This window comes from Mus musculus, chromosome 2 (genome assembly GCF_000001635.26).
Source record: "Mus musculus strain C57BL/6J chromosome 2, GRCm38.p6 C57BL/6J".
Lineage (NCBI taxonomy): Eukaryota > Metazoa > Chordata > Mammalia > Rodentia > Muridae > Mus > Mus musculus.
The window spans coordinates 111,170,334-111,188,451 of NC_000068.7; the positions used below are offsets into that span (position 1 = coordinate 111,170,334).

Sequence of the window (18,118 nt, forward strand, 5' to 3'; positions counted from 1 at the left end):
GTAGATGATATAGTTAGTTCTGATGACAAAACCATATATGTAATTAATACAGTGCAGGAGATAGCTAATATAGATTTTATTCCATACATAGAAACTGTAAAATATTGATGCTAATGCAAATGGGCATTTTATACTCTAATCAAAAGTTTCAAATGTGGTTAAACCTTGTTTGTCTAATTCTTGAAACTAGAATTAAATGCCTTTTATGAAGATCTACATCGCATTACTTAGAGAGAGAGAGTAGAGTGCCCATGCTCAAGAAATGTACACACTTTATAAACAATTGAGCATATCATTCCACTAAGCATAAGTACGTGCCTTTTAAAGAAATATGTAAATATATGCACTCAAATACACTCAGATTGGACAGTATTTTCTATCTTTCTGGAATGACACTTCCAAACAAGCTAGGCATTTTTCTCATCCAACTAGTGCTGTAAAGGTCGTATACCTCATTTTGGAAATACTATGTTAGTTAAAGTTGAAAAGCTAGTGTTCAAGATTTTAATAAGTTCAAGTCATTCTACTTCAACTCACTGTTCAAGGGGAGGTTGTTTTTTATTATAATTCTGTTTCCCTCCATAACAATATTTATTTTCCTGTTTATTAGTTTAGTGTTTGTTCACTTTTAATCTGAATCATTGCTATTTCAATTATAAGCTATCTTTTATGTGCTTTTTCTTGCTGTATTCAATTGACAATCTTGAATATATTTGCACAAGCAATTATTTTATATTAAAGTAAATAATTATTTATCATGTGCCTGCTATGTGTTGGCCCTGGATTTTAATGAGGTCAAATCAAGAGTAAGGGGTGTATATTCTTGACCTTGTGTCAGAATTAACACAGTTAATGAATGATTTAGGCTTACTTAGAAAAAAAATTGGCAAGTCCATGTTACACAAGATCTAGAAAGGATGCAATGTAAATAGTGTTGGTATATGTTGGTCTAATAACAAGGAGATGGTGATAACATCCTTAGAACTGTAATACTAATACAGGGATGGGTAGAAGAAGAGCAGCTGCAAATACAAGGATGGACAGGAGTCAGATTATAGGATAACCTAGCAGTTTGTATACTGATATTTTAAAAATCAGTCTGTTACCACTTGGGATGAATATAGGTAGTTCTAAATGTAAGAGGCTTTCTGATTTTCTTTAGACTCCACCATGGAGTTGTCTCTGTTGCTGGGACATGAATTTTCCTCACAGCTCCCACCAGGCTGGGACCCTGTCTGTCTGTCTTATGGAAACATAACAAACTCTTCTAATAACATATGTTCTCTCCAATAAAAATGTGGAAATGAACAAGTAATGTTGATTGTCCAAAGACTGTGAGTATCGCCATATTTTCTGTGCCAAGGTTAGCATTTGGAATATTCAGTTCAAATACCCTGGATCAGATCTCAGGAAATTATAATTTAGAACTCTGTGCATATTTCAAATAATTTCAAGTCCTTCTTTGCTGAATAAATGACATTTGAGAATACCTGAGGTTAATGTTTCTTCATCCTTGCTTTCCGAATATGTATTTGGACTGAGGTCATTCATTTCATTGGCTATCTGAGTGGATTTAAAAAGAAAAAAATTAACAATTGTTACATAATCTATAGAAGTATGGTTTATCATCCTAATGAAGTATTTAGAAGTTATTACCTTCAGGTATGGATATTTCTTTGCAGATTCTAAAAAGACAAACAGACAATCTTGTATATGAAGATGAAAAGCATCATTCAGGCATAGTTAAAATGAAACTGAATTATATAGGTCACTTTTTTTAGCGATTACCATAAGTTTGGAGAATTTTAGTTTCCATGTTATACTTAGAAATTTTTGTTTCTGATTGAGAAACAATGTGAAAAAAACATAAATTAAAACATGGATTTAGTTAAATTTGTAGCTAACTTTTTTATCCATTGGCATGATAAAATATATTGATCTCATATAAAACAAAATGCATAATGGACTTTCATTAGTAAAATAGATTATTTGAGAGGAATATTGGATATTAATAAACTAGTGCTTCAAAAGCAGTGTAATGTTAATGGAAGGACTCAAAAAAAAAAAAAAAAAAACTGTTTCCCATTCAAATTAGTTCTACTATCCTGGCTATTTATCATGATATATCTCCTTTTAGTTAAGACATTTTTTATTCTTTTTTTTTCACTTTTTCTTAATTAGGTATTTATATCATTTACATTTCCAATGTTATCGCAAAAGTCCCCCACACAATCCCCCACCCACTCCCCCACCCACCCACTCCCCCACCCACCCACCCACTCCCCCACCCACCCACTCCCCCACCCACCCACTCCCAATCCTTGGCCCTGGCGTTCCCCTGTACTGAGGCATATAAAGTTTGCACTACCAACAGGCCTCTCTTTCCACTGATGGCCAACTAGGCCATCTTCTGATACATATGCAGCTAGAGACACGAGCTCCAGGGAGTGCTGGTTAGTTCATATTGTTGTTCTACCTATAGGGTTGCAGATCCCTTTAGCTCCATGGTTACTTTCTCTAGCTCCTCCATTGGGGGCGCTGTGATCCATCCAATAGCTGACTGTGAGCATCCACTTCTGTGTTTGCTAGGCCCCAGCATAGTCTCACAAGAGACAGCTATGTCTAGGTGCTTTCAGCAAAATCTTGCTAATGTAAGCAATGGTGTCAGCGTTTGGAAGCTGATTATGGGAGGGATCCCCGGATATGGCAGTCTCTAGATGGTCTATCCTTTCGTCTCAGCTTCAAACTTTGTCTCTGTAACTCCTTCCATGGGTGTTTTATTCCCAATTCTAAGAAGGGGCAAAGTGTCCCCACTTTGGTCTTCGTTCTTCTTGAGTTTCATGTGTTTCGCAAATTGTATCTTGTATCTTGGGTATTCTAAGTTTCTGGGCTAATAGCCACTTATCAGTGAGTACATATTGTGTGAGTTCCTTTGCGATTGGGTTACCTCACTCAGGATGATGCCCTCCAGGTCCATCCATTTGCCTAGGAATTTCATAAATTCGTTCTTTTAAATAGCTGAGTAGTACTCCATTGTGTAAATGTACCACATTTTCTGTATCCATTCCTCTGTTGAGGAGCATCTGGGTTCTTTCCAGCTTCTGGCTATTATAAATAAGGCTGCTATGAACATAGTGGAGCATGTGTCCTTCTTACCGGTTGGGACATCTTCTGGATATATGCCCAGGAGAGGTATTGCGGGATCCTCCAGTAGTACTATGTCCAATTTTCTGAGGAACCACCCGACTGATTTCCAGAGTGGTTGTACAAGCTTGCAAACCCACCAACAATGGAGGAGTGTTCCTCTTTTTCCACATACTTGCCAGCATCTGCTGTCACCTGAATTTTTGATCTTAGCCATTCTGACTGGTGTGAGGTGGAATCTCAGGGTTGTTTTGATTTGCATTTCACTGATGATTAAGGATGCTGAACATTTTTTTCAGGTGCTTCTGGGCCATTTGGTATTCCTCAGGTGAGAATTCTTTATTTAGCTCTGAGCTCCAGTTTTTAATGGGGTTATATGATTTTCTGGAGTCTACCTTCTTCAGTTCTTTATATATATTGGATATTAGTCGCCTATCTGATTTAGGATAGGTAAAGATCCTTTCCCAATCTGTTGGTGGCCTTTTTGTCTTATTGATGGTGTCTTTTGCCTTACAGAAGCTTTGCAATTTTTTTTTTTTTTTTGGGTTGGTAGTTCTTTTTTTTTATTTTTATTTTATTTTTTTTCCATTTTTTATTAGGTATTTCGCTCATTTACATTTGCAATGCTATACCAAAAGTCCCCCATAGCCACCCACCCCCTCTCCCCTACCCACCCACTCCCCTTTTATGGCCCTGGCGTTCCCCTGTACTGGGGCATATAAAGTTTGCGTGTCCAATGGGCCTCTCTTTCCAGTGATGGCCGACTAGGCCATCTTTTGATGCATATGCAGCTAGAGTCAAGAGCTCCGGGGTACTGGTTAGTTCATAATGTTGTTCCACCTATAGGGTTGCAGATCCCTTTAGCTTCTTTGGTACTTTCTCTAGCTCCTTCATTGGGGGCCATGTGATCCATCCAATAGCCGAATGTGAGCATCCACTTCTATGTTTGCTAGGCCCAGGCATACTCTGACAAGAGACAGCTATATCAGGGTCCTTTCAGCATAATCTTGCTAGTGTATGCAATGGTGTCAGCATTTAGAAGCTAATTATGGGATGGATCCCCGGATATGCTAGTGTCTACATGGTCCATCCTTTTATCTCAGCTCCAAACTTTGTCTCTGTAACTCCTTCCAAGGGTGTTTTGTTCCCACTTCTAAGGAGGGGCATAGTGTTCACACTTCAGTCTTCATTTTTCTTGAGTTTCATGTGTTTAGGAAATTGTATCTTATATCTTGGGTATCTTAGGTTTTGGGCTAATATCCACTTATCAGTGAGTACATATTGTGTGAGTTCCTTTGTGAACGTGTTACCTCACTCAGGATGATGCCCTCCAGGTCCATCCATTTGGCTAGGAATTTCATAAATTCATTCTTTTTAATAGCTGAGTAGTACTCCATTGTGTAGATGTACCACATTTTCTGTATCCATTCCTCTGTTGAGGGGCATCTGGGTTCCTTCCAGCTTCTGGCTATTATAAATAAGGCTGCTATGAACATAGTGGAGCATGTGTCCTTCTTACCAGTTGGGGCATCTTCTGGATATATGCCCAGGAGAGGTATTGCTGGATCCTCCGGTAGTACTATATCCAGTTTTCTGAGGAACCGCCAGACTGATTTCCATAGTGGTTGTACAAGCCTGCAATCCCACCAACAATGGAGGAGTGTTCCTCTTTCTCCACATCCACGCCAGCATCTGCTGTCACCTGAATTTTTGATCTTAGCCATTCTGACTGGTGTGAGGTGGAATCTCAGGGTTGTTTTGATTTGCATTTCCCTGATGATTAAGGATGTTGAGCATTTTTTCAGGTGCTTCTCTGCCATTCGGTATTCCTCAGGTGAGAATTCTTTGTTCAGTTCTGAGCCCCATTTTTAATGGGGTTATTTGATTTTCTGAAGTCCACCTTTTTGAGTTCTTTATATATGTTGGATATTAGTCCCCTACCTGATTTAGGATAGGTAAAGATCCTTTCCCAATCTGTTGGTGGTCTTTTTGTCTTATTGACGGTGTCTTTTGCCTTGCAGAAACTTTGGAGTTTCATTAGGTCCCATTTGTCAATTCTCGATCTTACAGAGCAAGCCATTGCTGTTCTGTTCAGGAATTTTTCCCCTGTACACATATCTTCAAGGCTTTTCCCCACTTTCTCCTCTATAAGTTTCAGTGTCTCTGGTTTTATGTGAAGTTCCTTGATCCACTTAGATTTGTCCTTAGTACAAGGAGATAAGTATGGATCGATTTGCATTCTTCTACATGATAACAACCAGTTGTGCCAGCACCAATTGTTGAAAATGCTGTCTTTCTTCCACTGGATGGTTTTAGCTCCCTTGTCGAAGATCAAGTGACCATAGGTGTGTGGGTTCATTTCTGGGTCTTCAATTCTATTCCATTGGTCTACTTGTCTGTCTCTATACCAGTACCATGCAGTTTTTACCACAATTGCTCTGTAGTAAAGCTTAGGTCAGGCATGGTGATTCCACCAGAGGTTCTTTTATCCTTGAGAAGAGTTTTTGCTATCCTAGGTTTTTTGTTATTCCAGATGAATTTGCAAATTGCTCCTTCTAATTCGTTGAAGAATTGAGTTGGAATTTTGATGGGGATTGCATTGAATCTGTAGATTGCTTTTGGCAAGATAGCCATTTTTACAATGTTGATCCTGCCAATCCATGAGCATGGGAGATCTTTCCATCTTCTGAGATCTTCTTTAATTTCTTCAGAGACTTGAAGTTTTTATCATACAGATCTTTTACTTCCTTAGTTAGAGTCACGCGGAGATATTTTATATTATTTGTGACTATTGAGAAGGGTGTTGTTTCCCTAATTTCTTTCTCAGCCTGTTTATTCTTTGTGTAGAGAAAGGCCATTGACTTGTTTGAGTTAATTTTATATCAAGCTACTTCACCAAAGCTGTTTATCAGGTTTAGGAGTTCTCTGGTGGAATTTTTAGGGTCACTTATATATACTATCATATCATCTGCAAAAAGTGATATTTTGACTTCCTCTTTTCCAATTTGTATCCCCTTGATCTCCTTTTGTTGTCGAATTGCTCTGGCTAATACTTCAAGTACTATGTTGAAAAGGTAGGGAGAAAGTGGGCAACCTTGTCTAGTCCCTGATTTTAGTGGGATTGCTTCCAGCTTCTCTCCATTTACTTTGATGTTGGCTACTGGTTTGCTGTAGATTGCTTTTATTATGTTTAGGTATGGGCCTTGAATTCCTGATCTTTCCAAAACTTTTATCATGAATGGGTGTTGGATCTTGTCAAATGCTTTTTCTGCATCTAACGAGATGATCATGTGGTTTTTGTCTTTGAGTTTGTTTATATAATGGATTACATTGATGGATTTTCGTATATTAAACCATCCCTGCATCCCTGGAATAAAACCTACTTGGTCAGGATGGATGATTTCTTTAATGTGTTCTTGGATTCGGTTAGCGAGAATTTTATTAAGGATTTTTGCATCGATATTCATAAGAGAAATTGGTCTGAAGTTCTCTATCTTTGTTGGATCTTTCTGTGGTTTAGGTATCAGAGTAATAGTGGCTTCATAAAATGAGTTGGGTAGAGTACCTTCTACTTCTATCTTGTGAAATAGTTTGTGCAGAACTGGAATTAGATCTTCTTTGAAGGTCTGATAGAACTCTGCACTAAACCCATCTGGTCCTGGGCTTTTTTTGGCTGGGAGACTATTAATAACTGCTTCTATTTCTTTAGGGGATATGGGACTGTTTAGAAGTTCAACTTGATCCTGATTCAACTTTGGTACCTGGTATCTGTCCAGAAATTTGTCCATTTCGTCCAGGTTTTCCAGTTTTGTTGAGTATAAGCTTTTGTAGAAGGATCTGATGGTGTTTTGGATTTCTTCAGGATCTGTTGTTATGTCTCCCTTTTCATTTCTGATTTTGTTGATTAGGATTTTGTCCCTTTGCCCTCTAGTGAGTCTAGCTAAGGGCTTATCTATCTTGTTGATTTTCTCAAAGAACCAACTCCTCGTTTGGTTAATTCTTTGAATAGTTCTTCTTGTTTCCACTTGGTTAATTTCACCCCTGAGTTTGATTATTTCCTGCCGTCTACTCCTCTTGGGTGAATTTGCTTCCTTTTTTTCTAGAGCTTTTAGATGTGTTGTCAAGCTGCTAGTATGTGCTCTCTCCCGTTTCTTCTTGGAGGTACTCAGAGCTATGAGTTTCCCTCTTAGAAATGCTTTCATTGTGTCCCAAAGGTTTGGGTACGTTGTGGCTTCATTTTCATTAAACTCTAAAAAGTCTTTAATTTCTTTCTTTATTCCTTCCTTGACCAAGGTATCATTGAGAAGAGTGTTGTTCAGTTTCCACGTGAATGTTGGCTTTCCATTCTTAATGTTGTTATTGAAGATCAGTCTTAGGCCATGGTGGTCTGATAGGATACATGGGACAATTTCAATATTTTTGTATCTGTTGAGGCCTATTTTGTGACCAATTATATGGTCAATTTTGGAGAAGGTCCCGTGAGGTGCTGAGAAGAAGGTATATCCTTTTGTTTTAGGATAAAATGTTCTGTAGATATCTGTCAGGTCCATTTGTTTCATAACTTCTGTTAGTTTCACTGTGTCCCTGTTTAGTTTCTGTTTCCACGATCTGTCCATTGATGAAAGTGGTGTGTTGAGGTCTCCCACTATTATTGTGTGAGGTGCAATGTGTGCTTTGAGCTTTACTAAAGTGTCTTTAATGAATGTGGCTGCCCTTGCATTTGGAGCGTAGATATTCAGAATTGAGAGTTCCTCTTGGAGGATTTTACCTTTGATGAGTATGAAGTGTCCCTCCTTGTCTTTTTTGATAACTTTGGGTTGGAAGTCGATTTTATCCGATATTAGAATGGCTACTCCAGCCTGTTTCTTCAGACCATTTGCTTGGAAAATTGTTTTCCAGCCTTTCACTCTGAGGTAGTGTCTGTCTTTTTCCCTGAGATGGGTTTCCTGTAAGCAGCAGAATGTTGGGTCCTGTTTGTGTAGCCAGTCTGTTAGTCTATGTCTTTTTATTGGGGAATTGAGTCCATTGATATTAAGAGATATTAAGGAAAGGTAATTGTTGCTTCCTGTTATTTTTGTTGTTAAAGTTGGCATTCTGTTCTTGTGGCTGTCTTCTTTTAGGTTTGTTGAGGGATTATCTTCTTGTTTTTTCTAGGGCGTGGTTCCCGTCCTTGTATTGGTTTTTTTCTGTTATTATCCTTTGAAGGGCTGGATTCGTGGAGAGATAATGGGTGAATTTAGTTTTGTCGTGGAATACTTTGGTTTCTCCATCTATGGTAATTGAGAGTTTGGCTGGGTATAGTAGCCTGGGCTGGCATTTGTGTTCTCTTAGTGTCTGTATAACATCTGTCCAGGCTCTTCTGGCTTTCATAGTCTCTGGTGAAAAATCTGGTGTAATTCTGATAGGCTTGCTTTTATATGTTACTTGACCTTTTTCCCTTACTGCTTTTAGTATTCTATCTTTATTTAGTGCATTTGGTGTTCTGATTATTATGTGTCGGGAGGAATTTCTTTTCTGGTCCAGTCTATTTGGAGTTCTGTAGGCTTCTTGTATGTTCATGGGCATCTCTTTCTTTAGATTTGGGAAGTTTTCTTCAATAATTTTGTTGAAGATGTTTGCTGGTCCTTTGAGTTGAAAATCTTCATTCTCATCCACTCCTATTATCCGTAGGTTTGGTCTTCTCATTGTGTCCTGGATTTCCTGGATGTTTTGAGTTAGGATCTTTTTGCATTTTCCATTTTCTTTGATTGTTGTGCCGATGTTCTCTATGGAGTCTTCTGCACCTGAGATTCTCTCTTCCATCTCTTGTATTCTGTTGCTGATGCTGGCATCTATGGTTCCAGATTTCTTTCCTAGGGTTTCTATCTCCAGCGTCGCCTCACTTTGGGTTTTCTTTATTGTGTCTACTTCCCTTTTTAGGTCTAGTATGGTTTTGTTCATTTCCATCACCTGTTTGGATGTGTTTTCCTGTTTTTCTATAAGGACTTCTACCTGTTTGGTTGTGTTTTCCTGTTTTTCTTTAAGGACTTGTAACTCTTTAGCAGTGTTTTCCTGTTTTTCTTTAAGGACTTGTAACTCTTTAGCAGTGTTCTCCTGTATTTCTTTAAGTGAGTTATTGAATTCCTTCTTTATGTCCTCTACCATCATCATGAGATATGCTTTTAAATCCAGGTCTACCTTTTCAGGTGTGTTAGGGTGTCCTGGATTGGGCGAAGTGGGCGTTCTGGGTTCTGATGATGGTGAGTGGTCCTGGCTTCTGTTAGTAGGATTCTTACGTTTACCTTTCGCCATCTGGCAATCTCTGGAGTTAGTTGTTATAGTTGTCTTTGTTAAGAGATTATTCCTCTGTTGATTTTGTTACCCTCTATCAGCAGGCGTGGGAGACAAGCTCTCTTCTCTGAGTTTCAGTGGTCAGAGCAGTCTCTGTAGGCAAGCTCTCCTCTTTCAGGGAAGGTGTATAGTTATCTGGTGTTTGGACCTCCTTCTGGCTGAAGGTGAAGGCCCAAAACAGGATCTTTCCCAGAAGCTGTGTTGCTTTGGCCAGGAAGGTGGCCAGTTGTCTGGAGTCGAAGATGTCGCCGCCTGAGAAGCTCTGTGGCTCTTGTCCGGAAGGAGGCCGGCCGTCTGGAGCTGAGGATGGCGCTGCCTCAGAAGCTCTGTGGCTCTTGCCGGGAAGGTGGCTGGTTGTCTGGAGCTGAAGATGGCGCCGCCCAGAAGCTCTGCGACTCTTGCCCGTCCCAGAAACGGCTGGCACTCTGTATTCCACATGGTCACCCGTGCAGCCTGCCCTCCGCGGAGTCCCGGAGCCAAGAAGGCTCCCGCCGGCGCCTGTGCCACAAACCTCTCAGGCCGGGCAGACCCCCGTGCTCTCACCAGGAAGGTGGCCGGCTGTCTGGAGCTGAAGATGGTGCCGCCCAGAAGCTCTGCGACTCTCGCCCGTCCCAGAAACGGCTGGCACTCTGTATTCCACACGGTCACCCGTGCAGCCTGCCCTCCGCGGAGTCCCGGAGCCAAGAAGGCTCCCGCCGGCGCCTGTGCCACAAACCTCTCAGGCCTGGCAGACCCCCGTGCTCTCACCAGGAAGGTGGCCGGCTGTCTCAGCTTTGCAATTTTATGAGGACCCATTTGTCAATTCTCGATCTTAGAGCACAAGCCATTGCTGTTCCATTCAGGAATTTTTCCCCTGTACCCATATCTTCGAGGCTTTTCCCTATTTTCTTCTCTATAAGTTTCAGTGTCTCTGGTTTTATGTGGAGTTCCTTAATCCACTTAGATTTGACCTTAGTACAAGGAGATAGGGATGGATCAATTCTCATTCTTCTACATGATAACTGCCAGTTGTGCCAGCACCATTTGTTGAAAATGCTGTCTTTTTTCCACTGGATGGTTTTTGCTCCCTTGTCAAAGATCAAGCGACCATAGGTGTGTGGGTTCATTTCTGGGTCTTCAATTCTATTCCATTGGTCTACTTGTCTGTCCCTATACCAGTACCATGCAGTTTTTATCACAATTGCTCTGTAGTACAGCTTTAGGTCAGGCATGGTGATTCCACCAGAGGTTTTTATATCCTTGAGAAGATTTTTCGCTATCCTAGGTTTTTTGTAATTCCAGATGAATTTGCAGATTGCCCTTTCTAATTCATTGAAGAATTGAGTTGGAATTTTGATGGGGATTGATTTGAATCTGTAGATTGCTTTTGGCAAGATAGCCATTTTTACAATGTTTATCCTGCCAATCCATGAGCATGGGAGATCTTTCCATCTTCTGAGATCTTCTTTAATTTCTTTCTTCAGAGACTTGAAGTTCTTATCACACAGATCTTTCACTTCTTTAGTTAGAGTCATGCCAAGGTATTTTATATTATTTGTGACTATTGAGAAGGGTGTTGTTTCCCTAATTTCTTTCTCAGCCTGTTTATCCTTTGTGTACAGAAAGGCCATTGACTTGTTTGAGTTAATTTTAAATCCAGTTACTTCATTGAAGCTGTTTGTCAGGTTTAGGAGTTCTCTGGTGGAATTTTTAGGGTCACTTATATATGCTATCATATCATCTGCAAAAAGTGATATTTTGTCTTCTTCCTTTCCAATTTGTATCCCCTTGATCTCCTTTTGTTGTTGAATTGCTATGGCTAGGACTTCAATTACAATGTTGACTAGGTATGGAGAAAGTGGGCAGCCTTGTCTAGTCCCTGATTTTAGTGGGATTGCTTCCAGCTTCTCCCCATTTACTTTGATGTTGGCTAATGGTTTGCTGTAGATTGCTTTTATCATGTTTAGGTATGGGCCTTGAATTCCTGATCTTTCCAAGTCTTTTATCATGAATGGGTGTTGGATTTTGTCAAATGCTTTCTCCGCATATAAGGAGATAATCATGTGGTTTTTGTCTTTGAGTTAGTTTAGACATTTTAAAGAATACTGTTATGTGCTGGTTTAGTAAAGTAGTGGTTTTATCTTCTCTTCCAATATCCATGATTCTGTTACATTATACAGACAAAGCAGATTGTATACATCTACATGCTTCAACAATTAATAAAAATGGGCTATAAATTTGAAAACGATTAAGGGGGTAAACATCAGAAGGCTTAAAGGGAAAAATGGAAGGTAGAGATAGATGATGGTTTATAATCTCAAAAAATAAAAATAATTAAAAAATAAAATTATATCATAGGAGCCATATGTCAAACAAGTATATAATTATTTTTCAGTAGTGAAATGTAATTGCAGTGCTGCCCCTGCTCCCATCTGGTGGCGGGCTTGGCCTGGCCGCTCAGCGCCTGAAGGGTTAGCTGGAGTGTCTGGTGGTGCCAGCTGGGAGGGTCACTGTGCCAGTCCTGTGAGGCCCGCTGGCTGCTGACAGGATCGCGGGAGCGGTAGGACGCTGGTGCTCACCTGAGGCCTGAATCGTGGCCTCTTTCTCCAGGGCTCAGTGCACTGGAGTGTTGGGCTCGGGAAACCAGAGAGGGTTTGGGCCAGGGCCGGAGTGCCCAGATGGGAGGAACCTAGAGTCACTGAGTTTCACCAGTAATGCCACTCAGTTGACAATATCAAGCAAGCGCAGATAAGACACTTGTAATCTTTTAAGAATAGTAGTAGTTCTCTTCATAGTATCTGGCGGATCAACAATGGAGGGTGAGGTATCAGATTCCAGAAAGATCATCATGAAGTTATATGTGTTTCTGGTTAACACTGGAACCACGCTGACATTTGACACTGAGCTAACTGTGCAAACTGTGGCTGATCTTAAGCATGTCATTCAAAGCAAATACAAGATTGCTATTCAGCACCAGGTTCTAGTGGTCAATGGAGAAGAATGCATAGCTGCAGATCAAAGAGTGTGTACTTACAGCTCTGGGACGGACACAAATTCAATTTTTCTTTTTAACAAAGAAATGATCTTATGTGACCGTGCACCTGCTATTCCTAAAACTACCTTTTCAACAGAAAATGACATGGAAATAAAAGTTGAAGAGTCTTATGATGGCTGCAGTTTTCCACACTGTTGCTTCAAGGACACAGCTTGCAGTGGAAATATATGATGTTTCCAAGAAGCTCTGCTCTTTCTGTGAAGGGCTTGTCCATGATGAACATCTTCAGCACCAAGGCTGGGCTGCAATCATGGCCAATCTGGAGGACTGCTCAAATTCATACCAAAAACTTCTTTTCAAGTTTGAAAGTATTTATTCTGATTATCTTCAATCCATAGAAGACATCAGGTTAAAACTTACTCATTTAGGAACTGCTGTTTCAGTAATGGCCAAGATTCCACTATTGGAGTGCCTAACCAGACATAGTTACAGGGAATGTTTGGGAAGACCGGATTCTTTGAATGAACACGAAGGCTCAGAGAAAGCGGAGACGAAAAGATCTACTGAACTGGTGCTCTCTCCTGATATGCCTAGAACAACGAACACATCCTTATTAACCTCACTTCACAAGTCAATGGAGCATGTAGCTCCAGATCCCACCGATACTGAACGTGGCAAAGAACTCAAGGAATCTTGTCAAAGTACTGTCCGGCAAGAAGAAGCTTCAGTAGATGCTAAAGACAGTGATCTGCCTTTTTTTTTTTTTTTAATGTTTCTGGATTAAATTAGACAGACTGGATAAATGCTCAAGATAGACCTAATGATGTGGAATCTCTGGTCAGGAAGTGCTTTGATTCTATGAGCAGGCTTGACCCAAAGATTATTCAACCATTTATGTTAGAATGCCATCAAACTATTGCTAAACTTGATGATCAGAATATGAAAGCCATTAAAGGGCTTGAAGATCGGCTATATGCCTTGGAGCAGATGACTGCTAGCTGTAGCCGGCTGGTAAATGAACAGAAAGAGCTTGCTCAGGGATTTTTAGCTAATCAGATGAGAGCTGAAAACTTGAAGGATGCATCCGTGTTACCTGATTTGTGTCTGAGTCATGAAAATCAACTAATGATTATGTTACAAAACCACAGAAAACTGTTGGATATTAAACAGAAGTGTACCACTGCCAAACAAGAGCTAGCAAACAATCTTCATGTCAGACTGAAGTTGGTGTTGTTTTGTGATGCTTCATGAGGATCAAGATGCAGAAAACCTGCAGGCACTGCTCCACCTTGTGATAGAGCTTTAAGAAAGAGAATTGTTGAGGCTCTTAGTACAGTTCCTCAGATGTATTGCCTAGCTGTTGTTGAGGTTGTAAGGAGAAAAATGTTCGTTAAACACTACAGAGAGTGGGCTGGTGCTTTAGTCAAAGATGGAAAACAATTATATGAAGCTGAAAAGTCAAAAAGGGAATACTTTGGGAAATTATTCAGGAAGTCCTTTTTAAGAAATCATCTGTTTAAAGGACTGGACTCCTGGCCTTCCTCATTTTGTACTCAGAAGCCTCGAAAATTTGACTGTGAACTTCGAGATATATCATTAAAAGATTTACAGTTTCTTCAATCATTTTGTCCTTCAGAAGTGCAGCCATTCCTCAGGGTCCCCTTACTTTGTGACTTTGAACCTCTACACCAGCATGTACTTGCCCTACATAATTTGGTAAAAGCAGCACAAAGTTTGGATGAAATGTCACAGACTATTACACATCTCCTGAATGAACAAAAGGTATCCACAAGTCGGGCATCCCCGCAGTCAGCTGCTTCTCCAAGAATAGAAAGTACAACAGGTATTACAGCTACTGCCTCACCAAAAACTCCTCCACTAACTGTTCTGGATACCTAATGTCCAGCAGTGTGTCCCTTAGAAGAATTATCTCCAGATATTATCGATGCTCATACATTTGATTTTGAAACCATTTCTCATCCAAACACAGAACAAACTGTTCACCAAGCTTCTATAGACTTGGATTCATTAGCAGAAATCCCCGAGTCTGACTTTATGGCTGCTGTGAATGAGTTTGTGATAGAAGAGAATTTATCGTCTTCAAACCCTATAAGTGATCCACAAAGTCCAGAAATGATGGTGGAGTCACTTTACTCTTCAGTCATCAATGCAATAGATAGTAGGTGTATGCAAGATACAAGTACACGTGGAAACAAGTGCTTTGGGGATCGGGCTACTCTACAGGTCCAGCTGGAGAAATGCAGAGCTGCTGCGCAAGACTCTCAAAGCAGTATACAAACCATCAAGGATGATCTGTGCCATTTCAGAACATTTGTACAAAAAGAACAGTGTGACTTAGCAAATTGTTTAAAATGCACAGCTGTAGAAATAAGAAATATTGTTGAAAAAGTAAAATGTTCTCTAGAAATAGCACTAAAGGAAAAGCATCAGCAAGAACTCCAATCTTTAAAAATTGAGTATGAATGTAAACTTGATGCTCTAGCAAAAGACAGTGAAGAAAATGTAAATAAAATTTTAAAATTGAAAGAAGATTTAGTATCCCTTGTAGAGGCTTCGCAAAATAAAGACAATGAATTCACTTCAGCTAAACATGAAAAGGATGCTATTGTCTGTGTGCAGCAAGAAAAGGATCAGAAGTTGTTAGAGATGGAAAATATAAGGCATACTCAAAATTGTGAAATTAAAGAACTGAAGCAGTCATGAGAGATGGTGTTAGAAGACCTGAAAAAGCTGCATGATGAAAAAATAGAGTCATTGAGAGCTGAATTTCAGTGCTTAGAACAAAATCACCTGAAGGAATTAGAGAACACACTGCACATCAGGCACACCCAGGAGTTTGACAAACCACAATGTGTCTTTGGAGAAATTTAAAAAAAAAAGAAAATCAGCAAAGAATTGACCAGGTGCTAGAATCTCATGCCTCAACTATTCAGGAAAAAGAGCAACAGCTGCAGGAGTTGAAACTCAAAGTTTCTGACTTGTCAAACATGAGATATAAGTTAGAGGTTGAACTTGCACTAAAGGAAGCAGATACAGATGAGATAAAGATCTTGTTGGAGGAGAGCAGAACACAGCAGAAGGAAATGCTGAAGTCTTTACTTGAACAAGAGACCGAAAATTTAAGAACAGAAATAAGTAAACTAAACCAAAAAAAATCATGATACTAATGAGAGGTACCAGGTGGGTTTGTCAGTTAAGAGCTTTAATGACAACTGAAAAAGATCAGTGCATTTCGAGTTAATCAGTAGACATGAAGAAGAATCTAATATACTCAAGGCTGAATTAGACAATGTTACATCTTTGCATCACTGAGTGTTTGAAATAGAAAAAACAAAAAAAAAACAAAAAACTGAAAGAACAAATAGTTGAATTGCAGACTAAATTGAACTCAGAATTGAGTGCTCTTGAAAAACAAAAAGAAGAAAAAATAACCCAACAAGAAGAGAAGTATGAAGCACTTATGCAGAACCTTGAGAAAGTCAAGGAGAGATTGGTCATGAACCACGAGCAAGACAAAGAACAGTTAATTCAGGAGCTTAATTTTGAAAAAAACAAAGCGGTTCAAACTGCACTAGATGAATTTAAATTGGAGAGAGAACTTGTTGAGAAAGAGTTATTAGAAAAAGTTAAACATCTTGAGAAACAAATAGCCAAAAGTCCTGCCTTTGAGTCAGCCAGAGAAGATTCTTCAAGCTTAGCTGCGGAACTTCAAGAGGAACTTCAAGAAGAAAAAGCTAAGTTTCTGGAACAACTTGAAGAACAAGAGAAAAGAAAGAATGAAAAAATGCAAAATGTCAGAACCTCTTTGATTGCTGAGTATCAGACCAACTTTAACACAGTCTTAACGAGAGAAAATGAGGAAAGAAAACATAATAAATGATCTTTAGTGATAAGCTAAAAAGTACAATGCAGCAGCAAGAGCGGGATAAAGATTTGATAGAGTTGCTCTCTGAGGATCGAGCTCCTTTGCTTGAAGAGAGGAAGCAGCTTGAAGAGGAAGTGAGCAAACTCCGCACTAGCAGTTTTCTTTCCTCAGCACCTGTGGCTGCAGCCCCAGAGCTTTATAGTGCGTGTGCACCTGAGCTCCCAGGTGAGCCAGAGAGATCAGTCATGGAGAAGGCAGATGAAGGAAGAACGGATTCAGCAATGGAGACAAGCATGATGTCTGTCCAAGAAAGCATGTTATCTGAAGAGAAGCAGAGGATCATGCTCCTAGAACGGACATTGCAGTTGAAAGAAGAAGAAAACAGCGGTTAAATCAAAGACTCATGTCTCAGAGTTTGTCCTCAGTCTGTTCAAGGCATTCTGAAAAAATAGCCATTAGAGATTTTCAGGTGAGAGATTTGGTTCTCATCATCCCAGATGAGCGGCATGACAACTATGTATTGTTTACTGTTAGTCCTACTTTGTATTTTCTGAATTCAGAGTCTCTTCCTGCCCTGGATCTCAAACCAGCTTCAGGTGCATCTAGAAGACCCTGGGTCCTTGGGAAAGTAATGGAAAAGGAGTACTGTCAAGCCAAAAAGGCACAAAACAGATTTAAAGTTCCTTTGGGGACAAAGTTTTACAGAATGAAAGCTGTGTCATGGAATAAGGAAGTATAGCCACAGAAGAAATCTCTACATCTCATACCATTTTTGATTTGTCCTCCAGTGCTGATAAACTACCCTAAAAACATCTGGCCATCGTTGGTTTTTTGTTTTTTTTTTTTTTTTTTTTTTGTTTTGTTTTTTGTTTTTGTTTGTTTGTTTGTTTGTTTTTGTTGTTTTCAAAAGTCAACATAACAATACACTTCATTGGTGGACTGCACTTACCTTTTAAGTGTCTACATCTTAGGAACAATAAATTTATTAAAATTCTTGGCTGAATCAAAATGGTTTTGTTTTCACCCAATTATCTAAAAATTCGGACCAAAGTAGATGTTTTCCAAGGGCAGAGCCTGCACTATGGCTTGTGCCTAGCCTCATTAGTTGCCTGCTAATAAACATTAGCTGAATAGTTACCAGTGTTGTTACCAGCATTTGTCCTCTTGTGAATTCAAGAGTCCTCGCATTCTTTAACATGTTCTTTATAAAATGTAGAAATCCTTCCAAACTATTTAAAGAGGAGTGTTATTGCATGCAGATAATCATAATTTTGAGTTTGCCTCGGAAACTAAAGCAAATTTGTTCATTTATTTTAAAAAATGCCCTTAAATGTTTCAAAAAAAATAACAGTGTAATTTGACTGACTTTAAGATCAGCCATAAATAATGAGCAGTCTTCAAAAGCACTTTTCACACAGATCATCTGGGCTCCAGGGAGGAAGAGTCTGTACCACTGATGTTTTCAAGTGCAGGACTCACTCAAACCTCTCAGCATCTTAGGATTGTTTCAAGTAATCATATTGATGAACTCGTAATTCATGGTTGACCTTCAGAAGAAGATATTCATTGTATATTAACATTTAGATGTCATTTAAATAACAAAAGTCTGTATTGTAAAGGACCTGTACAATTTTAAGACAATAAAGAATTGAAGGTGTAAAAGAAAAGAAATGTGATTGCCCAAGATAAACATGAACTGAGTTTTCAGATAAATATATTAGGAACATTATATATGTTATAGGGTTTGCCTAGCAAGTACAGGCTTTGCCTAGCAAGTACAGGCT

The 18,118-nt window shown here is 39.4% G+C and overlaps 1 protein-coding gene and 1 pseudogene across 2 annotated transcripts in view; one reads left to right on the forward strand and one right to left on the reverse strand.

Annotated features, from left to right (window-relative positions):
- The window catches only part of A26c3 (ANKRD26-like family C, member 3), a 179,194-nt gene that overhangs the window by 119,924 nt on the left and 41,152 nt on the right, over nucleotides 1-18,118 (reverse strand). The window contains exons 18-20 of one of the 2 annotated variants that reach the window (NM_001378593.1): nucleotides 1,657-1,685; nucleotides 1,491-1,563; nucleotides 1-19 (exon numbers count right to left, since the gene is read on the reverse strand). The exon at nucleotides 1-19 is cut by the window's left edge and continues 49 nt beyond it. In NM_001378593.1, coding sequence (NP_001365522.1) covers nucleotides 1-19; nucleotides 1,491-1,563; nucleotides 1,657-1,685 — 121 coding nt within the window. Of the gene's footprint in view, nucleotides 20-1,490; nucleotides 1,564-1,656; nucleotides 1,686-17,625; nucleotides 17,882-18,118 lie in introns of those variants that run through there. The other variant, XM_006500082.3, reaches the window with a different exon arrangement.
- Nucleotides 12,149-17,270, forward strand: Gm13961 (predicted gene 13961; annotated as a pseudogene).